Below are 9,881 nucleotides of genomic sequence, written 5' to 3' on the forward strand. Positions count from 1 at the left end.
TTGCCTATTTCATGCAACTGCTGTGAATATAAAAAGGAAGGAGGAACTGCTGGAAAGTATGGTATGAATAAATAGTTGAGATGTTACTTCAACGATTTACTCAAATGACAAGTATATTGAGGACACAAGGGAAAACAAAGTGATCAGCTTTTCAATGCATTCATTCTGGCCTTCTGTAATTTAACTGGTTGCAATTGCCCCAGATTTGTTCCAACCTTAGAAGAGATTAAATTTATGGATTTGTGGCATCACATGTCATCCCAGCCAATCCTGACCCATATTTCTCTCCATTTGGTGCATGCAGCAACAGTACAAAGGGGTGTTGTAACCTTAATTGCTTGCAAAGTGTTTTGAAATGCTTAGATTAAAAGCTCGGTGAAGTCCAAAGTATTAGCATTCTATATGCCAAGGAGCTATGCTGAGCCCCACCTGGGTTCACTGGAGCAGGAAGACACTGCAGTATATGTTCTGAGGCCTGCTCCAGGAAATTTGGGGTTTAAGATCCTATTCATGGGATGGCCCTACCTAGACCAACCCCCTGCTTCCTAGCTTCTAAGCTACCCAGGCCCTTGGCCATTTTCCACATTGCTTCTGAGGTGTTTTTCCCATTTCTTAAGTTCCTGGGTCACAAGGCCAGAGCTGCACCAACTTCAGTGTCACCGGTCTGCTTTCCTGGGTGATCTCAGCCTGAGTCCTAGAAAGGGGCAACTATGTCATCTGTAACTTCTGTATGCCCCTTCATGGAAGCCAGGAGTTGATGAGTTAGTCTTTAATTTTTAGTTTAGAGTTAAAATTCTATCCCTTGGTGGTTACCCTTGGGGCAGGTGCCAGGCAGGCACTGGAAGGGCAGAGAGGGCTTCTGAGGTCTCATCAGTGTTCTGCCTTCTAGATCTGAGTGTCACAGCCGTCTGTTCAGTTTGTAAAAATTCACTGAGCTGTTCACTTCTATGTGCATTTTTCTGTATGTTTGTTATACTTTTTACAAAGTAAAGTATTTTTCAAAATCGGTCCAGATGCTAACTTACTTCATTTAGAATAGATTAATGTCACCTCAAGTTTTTCCTTGTTTCCATTTCCATTTTTACACTTACAGAAAGAAAAAATAAAATAAAATGCCTCCATTAGCCATTTTAACTAGGTCTAATGCAGGGGAGGGGTCTCAACAGGAAGCCCCAGGTTGCCTTCAGGGACCCGTGTGAACCTGTCCTGACAAAATTCTGTTGTATACACATGGCATTGTTCTCAGGGGTGTCCACAGCTTTTGTCAAATCATCATGGGTCCCCGGCCCAAAAATGACTAAACGCCAGAAAGATTCTTACAACTCAAGGCTTCCTTATGCCTGCTCCTCTTCAAATGTCTCTCAGCGCTAAACTCAACCCAAAGCACCCACCAACCTGGCTTCACCCATCAAAACAAAATTGCCCCCTTAAATGAAAAAAAAAGTAAATTGCTTCAAATCTGTCAAAGGTCACATACAATAATCATCATCTGTCTAGTTTTCCATCCTCCCCGAGCCCCCCACCCTCCAGACTACAAGCCCCGAGGCTAGAGCCCTTTGCACCCCAGCATGAAATTGCAGAAGGCAAAGGCAGATCGGGCTGAAAAGAAGAAATTCACCACACCAATTTACGAAACCAGATTTATTAAAATTTCTCTACAAGTCAGAAACAGCCATCTCACTGTTCACATATATACACATATGTACAGGAAGAATCTAGTGTTTCTAGCTTCCCCGGCAGAAGCCCCTGCCAGCCCAGAGTCCTCAGCCGGATACTGTATCACAGATACAACAGTCGAGCAACCACGAGAGCGTTAGTGCGACAGAGACCTCTGTCCTCCCTCTTCTCCGAGTCCCATGATTCTGTCAAGGTAATATTGCCAATAATCATTCACATTTCATGTGGTTTTAGACACGCAGGTTATTCAGACAGACACAGACAACAAAACAAGCCTCAGAGCCAAAACAACAAAACAGTATCGGACATATGTATAAAAGGTACAACGTATGTACAAAGTACACGGTACGTGAGGTATACACGGCATTCTCACAATGCATGTTAGTAGTTTGCCTAGGCATAGCCCTTAAAGATGACTGCCTGTTTTTGTGCCATTTCTCAAAATACAGTATGTTTTATTTACCCGTTTAACCACCCGATTTCAGCACTGTCCAAGACAGTTACTGATATTTCATCTCAACTTGTTTTTTTAACACAAGCTGCAGTTTCTCTACCTGCTGTATAGGGAGTGAGTTCCCATCTCTGGAAGCATCCAAACAGAGGCTGGATTCCCACCTTCGAAAGAAGCTGAAGAGGGGCTTTCTGCATTGGGAGGTGGCAGAAAGAGGAAAGAGGTTGGGCCAGATGATTTTTAAAGTCCCTTCTGACTTTAAAGATTTGGGGCTTGCTATTTCACTCCAGAAGCCAAGTATGCAGATGTATTCATAAACCACACATTTGAAATATTAACAACCCATCATGCAAAACAGCAGATGCACACACAATGCCAGGGGCAGACCACATCCGGGAGGGGTTAAAGTATAATTCTGGAAGTTAGTCTGAGAATCTTCTAAGACTATCCAAAATTTACTTTCTTCAAAGCACAAAGATGTTTGTTTGCTCTTGGGAGAGGGGCGGTGGGAGCCTCTTTATCTTTCTTCTCCTGGACAAAATGCTCCACACCCTGAGATGGTCTTGGGGAAAAGTAACTAACTTGGGTAAGTACTAAAAAATTTGGGGGAAACATAATTATTCTTAAAACCCTACAGTCTCTCTGTCTGAGCTGAGAGTTCTGAAAATAGTCAAGAGGTCAAATCTTTTGTGATACTTTTCCACGGTTAGCTGGTAAGTGTTTTTGTAGCTAAAGGGGGAGAGTGTCAAGGTCAGGGAGAAGTCATTAGTGCAGATGAGGTCTTGGCAGGAAACAGAGGACAGAGTCCGGGTTCATGGTTCCATCAGGCTCCTGAGCAACTAAAAACAGTCTGCTCCAAAAACAGAGCAGTGTCATTGGTAAATGTGAGTGTGAAGAAAAGATGAGTGTTAAACCAAAAAAAGAACTTTCCCATCAGAGAAGCCTCGGTAGCAAGTCTAGCTACCAAAGATAAGTTCCAAGATGGCAGGTTAATTGGCCTAAATTATTTGTCACCCTCTTAAAATATGGTTAATTATTGCCCAAAATGCCATTGTGTGATTTGCTTCCTCTCCCATTCAAATGTTCAAGTTCATTACACTTGACCACATGGTGGAGGATGTCCATACTCTTTGCTCCCTATAAAAGATTCGGATCCCCCAAATCTGACAGAGAGACAGTTGGCATGGGTTCCTTAAGAAGGGAAACAGCTCTGCAGGGCAGCCAGTTAGCATGTCTGCTGCTCAGACCAACAGTCACTCATCCCAACAAACAAGAAGAGGTGCCATGCTGAGTTCGGCAGCTACAATCACGATGCAGTCGTGTATCTGGTTGGCACCACGCCAAAGGGCCTGTCCATCTTTAGAAATGGAAATGCCACGTGTGAGAATTATGAGGTTTCTGAGGTTTTTGGGATTAGCAGAAGAAGGAACTAATGTCACTGTCCTCCTGGTACTCTGGAACAATCTGGTCTGAAGTTCCTATTTCTGAGTCGATGTATCCAGGTTCCAAGACGGATTCGAACCAGGGATGGAGTAAGATCTCAGGAGCAGTGAGTCTCTCGGAAGGCTCCCGTCTCAAGAGGCTGCGAATGAGGCACCTGGCTTTGGGGGAAATGTGGTCGGGAATGCAGAACTGTCCACGTCGAATTTTGGAGAAAAGGGCACTGGGGTCTGAGTCATGAAAGGGGTATCGTCCGACCAAAAGGGTGTAGAGCATCACCCCTAGGCTCCAAACGTCCGCGGCCTTTCCAGAGTAGGTCCCCGTGGTGTTGAGAATCTCGGGGCTCACGTACGCTGGGCAGCCGTGTTTGTCTGACAAAGCATCGTCTTCCCCCTTGATTATGTGCGTGTCTTCTAGACTTTCTAGTCTGAGCTGGGTTCTGCAGGAGAGAGGAACAAAGCCATTATTTCTAGACCAGCTGCTATGAAAAACAAAGCCTTCCCAATAACAGCGCCCACAGGCACTGACAACAAAGGCCCAAGGAATGCTATCTACCCCTTCATCCAGTAAGCAGTGCCCTGCAACCACTCAGGACTCGCGATTTCACAAACCAACACAATCTGCAATAAATGTTTGCAAAGTATCGAGAGAGCGCCTGGGGTGGAGGGTATGATGCAAAGCCCCAAATAGTATTCATAATGGTAGGGCTTACAAGAGATATCCTAATAGGGGTTACACAATTTACCAAGTTCACATTGCAGAACTGGGAGCCTGTCTCAGGGGAATGCTGACATTTTCTACAAAAGCTATCAAGGAAGAGCAGTGTATCCCACTTTTTAAGGGAGGGCCTGAGCATCCCACAAGCCAATCTTCTCTCTTATCACACCACTGACTGCCAGGGCTACTTGGACCCGCACTTTGCATTACAAAACAGAGCCCAAAGTCACTGTTACTACACACCCACACTGATACATACACACAGAGGGAACTTTGTCCACCTGGGCTCAGGACATGATAATTATGATGGGAAAGTTGCAAGGAATGTTAATTACACTTACTGGGGTGTTTAATTGCAAAGAACACTTAGCCTGGATGGAGAAGTTATTCGAACAAACAAAAATAGCTGGTGGATTGGAGGGATGCAGGGCCCTGAAACTCCTCCATAGGCACACACCCCCCCTAGGATGGAACATCGACACATCAGCGTATTTATTCTACGTGGGGGGGTCTCTGTTCGGTTAACAACTAAAGTCTGAAAAACCTTTAGTCAAACGTTCTATTATGAAGCTGAAGGTGCCTCCTTATTCAGAGCCAACCACCCAAGTCTCCTGGATCCCCTAAAGCCCAAAGCCACGTGGGGAACCTCTAATATCCGGTGGCAGCCTGCCTCTCCCTGCTTCTCTGAAATAGCCCTGTTTCAGTAAGTCACTTGTGAAGTTAAACGCAATCATTTGGTACTGGCTGATGGGTCAATTCCTTTTCCTCTGAAAGGTCTGGTATTTTTTTTTTTCTTCCTGCCTTCCTGTTCCCTGGAGTGTAGTATACATGTGCTAACTTCGGTATGTCCTCAGCGTGACCTCCCGTCGTTATGTAAAATACCCATTGGTTCTGTAAACGGAAAATATGACTCAACCCACACTGTCTACCCCTGATTGGCTGCTGTAGTACTAAAACCCTGCACCTGTGCTGGTTACACGACTAGCGTCAGCCTGCCATTGCTTAACCCTAGGGTTGCCAAACCCCATGCCCATGACATTCGCCCGTGCAATGCCGATTTCAAAAGCTAGTAAGGAGGTGTGTAAAGCATGTTTCAGAAAACGTATCACCATATCAAAGAAGCATGTTCCAGGAATTGGAAACTTCTTCTCTGCAAACAGTTTGCTTTTCTTTGCTAATCAGTATGTTCCAATAATTATTGCAAGAACAGACACAAAGTCATGCTTTAAAGCAACTCAACCCTGTACTTTTTCGTGGGGTCAAAAGGGAAAAATGCATAGGTGGGATAAGCCCACCTCCTACAACAAAATAACTCCCTCCCACCTCTACAATTTTATGTTACTGCTCTCAATCTTTCCACAAGGGATGTGGTCCACCTCTTAAAATCAGGTATGGTCTATCTCATGCAGCTTCCTGAATTCTCTTGTCTGAAACCTCAATTTTGAATCTTAATGCCTCATTATTCTCTTATCAAGCTCATCTTGTTCTTTATGAGGTAAGCCATGATCTATATTTAGCAATCAGTTCTAGCCAACATCCATTTATTATTCAATGTGGCTATTTTCTGAACATGTATCCAAGCAAGATGTCTAAAAAGTCACCAGAGAATGTGAACGAAGTACAGAGGACCCAGCCTGAGATGGGACAGGAATGCCGTATGAAGGAAGAGAGCAGCAGCATTCTGCAAAAATGACAGTCTCACTAGCTCTGTGATACCTCCTAGGTACAAAAACAATACTTGGTATAGGCAAAGATTTGCACGCTTCCACTAGGAGTCAATATTGGGAAGGGCAGGTTAGTATTTGCACCCCAGAAGGCTGACCTTTCTGACAACAACGGGGAATAAACCTGATCCTGGGGTAGAAGTGGGAAGGGCACCCTGTCAACACATGCTATCCTCCAGAAGCACCAAGTTGTCCCCAGGCCCCATCCAAGAGAGTGCAGAATAAACCAACCTTGGCTGTGACTCCTCAGGAACAGAACTTCTAAATACTAAATCTGGGACAATTAAGCCCTTGGTTTTGCACCAACACACTGCATCTAACTGCACAACCTGCTTTGGTTCCAAAAGGCCACAGGAGGAGCTGTGGCAGCCGCTCACCTCTCCTCCGTGGAGAAGACGAATTTCCTAAGCTTCAGGTCCCCCAGCACAATAGCTGACTGGTGGCAGTGGGCGACGGCAGAGACAATCTGCTTGAAGAGCCGGGCAGCCTCCTCTTCCCGCAGCCTTTTCCGGCTTCGCATGTAGGAGTGCATGTCCCCAAAGTCCTTCTCGAAGAAGACATAGGCCTTGGTTTCCCCAAGGATCACTTCCACAATGCCGGTAATGTTCCTGTGTGACGGCAGCTGGATGTAAGGCCTGATTTTGTCCTGGTAGTGTTTAATGGGAAACACCTGCAGAGGAAAGTGGCCTGTTTAGGGGGCGAGAAAAGAGAGGCTGCCTCCCATATCCCTTAGGGAGCTGTGCTGAAGTTCTCAATCTTTGGGCTTTGGATGAGAGCAAGCTTCATTCACTTACTCCCTTATCTCTGCCACCCCACCTTATGCAGCGCAGCTGCCCAACACCCAGGAGCCAGTAACACCTAGGCTCTGGGCCAGCAAACCCCTGCTTTCATACAGATGACTTGAAAGAACTGTCTTCTGTGCATGTTGTCTTCCATGGGACCATCAGCTCCTGAGAGCTAAGCGCAAAGCCCCCGCCCTCTTTGCCCTTCCCTGTTTGTAGGCAACACTAGTGAGTGGCTGATAGAGGGTCCCCCTTGGCATGTCCAGAGGCTGAAAAGCAGTCCCTGGACATGTCTGTGCCTCCTGCAGACTCAAGTGCTCAGCACAGAGACGGCACAGAATGTGGTGACTCTGCAGCCTCCAAGGGGAAGCAGGGGCCAGAGAACATGCAGAGCTGTCATTAGTCAGAAGGAACAGATGACTTGGAGGGAGAGACTGTGACAACGCAGCCTTAAGCAACCTGCCTACAGTCTGACTCAAGTGCAAGCAGGCTTCAGTTACAATTCTCACAGGAGGGGTAGGAGCTCTTTCTATGGGATTTTTAATTTGTTTGCTTATGCCCCCCCTTCCACCCTACCCCACCCCTCCCCAATCCCAGAAATGGGGAGCATCTCTTCTAAGAAGCTGGCTGGTCTCTTTAAGGGCCTTTTGTTTAGTCCGGTTACTCATATCCTAGACTCAACTGGAAACGGTGACACACGGGCTGTCACCATCTGGATCCAGCTATTATCTGCTTGGAGGAACTGGAAGGGGTTGCACAATGGCCAGACCCACCCCACCTCTGAGCCTGGCTGAGCCTAGCACCAGCAAGAAAAATGCCCCTGGCTACACCCCCCCCCCTCCACCGCACCCCATCCCACCACACACACATACTCTTCCCAAAACAGCTCTTAGCCCCAGCCATTGAGAAGAAAAGATTTTTTTCCCCCTTTAAACTGGGCTTGATCAAGAATTTGGAATTTCATTCGGGTCAGACAGTAGGTGGCAGCAGGAAGCCCTGGGACTGGCGAGGAGGGGGTGTCAGGTGAGTTGCGGAAAACCCAAGACTTTAACAGGGGGTGATCCTATCTTTTGGGAGAAAGGAGCAGCCCGAGGGGTTCTGTAGAGTGCCTCAAAAGGGGGTGTCGGGCTCACAGCTGTGGGGACGTTCTGCGTCTATGGGAGCTGGCGGAGGACCCGGCGGATCCTGTTTCTAGGAGCTGTTATCTCCTCCTCCTGGAGAGGATCCCTAAGTTCAAATGAAAATCGCTGGCCGGAAAATAAAGTGAATCGAAGCGAGGGTGCCTCGCTGGAGTGGACTTTCCATTTCTATTCCGGGCAAATTCCCCCGCCTGGGCTGGAAGACTCCCTCAGACTGCTCCCTTGAGAGGGCGGTGTTCTCGTCCCAGCGCGGGTTCAAGCCGGAATCCCCAAGGCAGGAGCCCGGTGCGACCTTCCCACCCCCTTGCCACCTACAGCTGAGCCCGGGTGCCGTGAAACCCTGGCGAGAGAGCTACCAGCTGCTCCAAGCTCCAAGGAGGCACCCAAGGCAGGGCGTCCTTCCAGGACACCGGGGCGGGGGGGGGGGGGGGGATGGTAGGAGGTGGAGAGGAGAATGAGAGAAGGAGAATGGCATGGCCCTGGAATCCATTTCAATTCCACAACTTATATGGAACGCCATGCGCTAAACTGAGCGCTAAGGAAAGGAATATAGAAATAAAGCAATTGAACACTGCACTTCCTCTTGACCGCCGAGCCCCCCTTATACCACTCCATAGAAAACCCCTCAATCCGCCAGATCCAACTCAACCCACCTACCCGCCCTGCCCCCAGACCAAGCGTTGGCTGTACCCCGGGCACGGCAGGACAGACCCCATGCACCTTTTTGTCTGCCACCGCGTCCTGCGCCCCCGACCGCCACCAGGTCCCGGCCACAGGCCGCCTACCTTGCAGCGCAGCTCGCGGCCAGTGTGGATGCACAGCGCCCGGGACACATGCTCGCGCTCGGCTAGGGGCAGCAGCAGGTAGTCGGCGATGCGGCTGGGTCCCGGCGCGCTCCCGGAGCCGCCACCAGCCCCCGGCGCGGCGGACGGGAGCTGCGGGCTGCAGGGCGAGCCGGGGAGGCTGAGGTAGTCCTGGGGACTCGAGCACTCGGAGAGGCGCGGGCACTTGGCTGCCACTGCCGCCGCGTCGTCCGCGTCCAGCAGGCGTTTGGCAGGGGCGCCCCGGGCGGCCGGGAGTAGCAGGGCCGGGCCGCGGGGCTGCGAGGCGCGGCTCATGGCAGAGCGCACGGGACCGGCCCGCATCCCGTTCTGGGCCCGGGCGGACCCTGCTTTGTACGGCCCCGGATCCGCGCGGGAACGTGCTGGGGGCTCGGCGCCGGCGCCGCGACTTCTTCCAGCCCGAGGGATGGAGTTTGCAGAGGGGACTCGGCTCGGCCCCCACGGGGGGCAAAGCAGGAGCCGCTCCCCGGGGCTCGCGTTGCACGCGGGGACCACGCTGGCCGTGCGTCCGGGAGACGGAGACCGGCTCGAGTCTCCGGACCTCCGCGGGCACTGGCTCCGGGCGGCTCGCTGGGGGCGGCCGCCGCTATTGTTGCCGAGGCTGCCGCCAGTCCCCGAGGCAGAGGCAGCGGCGGCCTGCGTTCCTGGGATCCCGAGCCGCGAGGACAAGATTCAGCAGGCTCGCCGGAGCCACGGAGCAAATGCACTTCCCAAAGCAATTAGTCTCGAGCAAAAGCCGGAGCAACTTTTCCGCGGCGCTCGGGATCCTGCGCGCTCCTGGGCTCGCGGCGTGTGTGAGAGCGAGCGAGACGCGCTCGGAGAGAGTGACTGAGTGTGAGTGAGTGTGTGCGCCGCACCGATCCCGGCCAGTGCACTCCTCCTTCTCCTTTTCCTCCACCTCCTCCGCCTCCCGGTGACTCACGCTGTATACACACACACTCACAGGCTGGGCTGTGTAAACAGTTGGGAAGCCGGGTTGTGCAATGAGGTGGCTGCGACGACTCCGGCCCCGCCGCCCGGCAAGCAGTCACCGGAGCGGAGGGAGGGGACTGGGGGGAGGGGAGGTGGAACTGGAGGTGGGGGCGATGGGGGTGGCCCGAGGACTGGGG

The 9,881-nt window shown here is 50.5% G+C and overlaps 1 protein-coding gene across 1 annotated transcript; it reads right to left on the minus strand.

The window, feature by feature from the left end:
- Positions 1-1,641: 1,641 nt before the first annotated feature.
- TRIB1 (tribbles pseudokinase 1) lies at positions 1,642-9,632 on the minus strand. The gene is made up of 3 exons (XM_069465406.1): positions 8,716-9,632; positions 6,387-6,679; positions 1,642-4,007 (listed from the first exon to the last, which is right to left on the minus strand). Exons 1-3 carry the CDS (start codon positions 9,073-9,075, stop codon positions 3,542-3,544), a joined length of 1,119 nt encoding a protein of 372 aa, XP_069321507.1. The 5' UTR covers positions 9,076-9,632; the 3' UTR covers positions 1,642-3,541.
- Between the last annotated feature and the right edge of the window lie 249 nt (positions 9,633-9,881).

The sequence above is a fragment of the Eulemur rufifrons genome, chromosome 3, assembly GCF_041146395.1.
Source record: "Eulemur rufifrons isolate Redbay chromosome 3, OSU_ERuf_1, whole genome shotgun sequence".
Classification (NCBI taxonomy): Eukaryota; Metazoa; Chordata; class Mammalia; order Primates; family Lemuridae; genus Eulemur; species Eulemur rufifrons.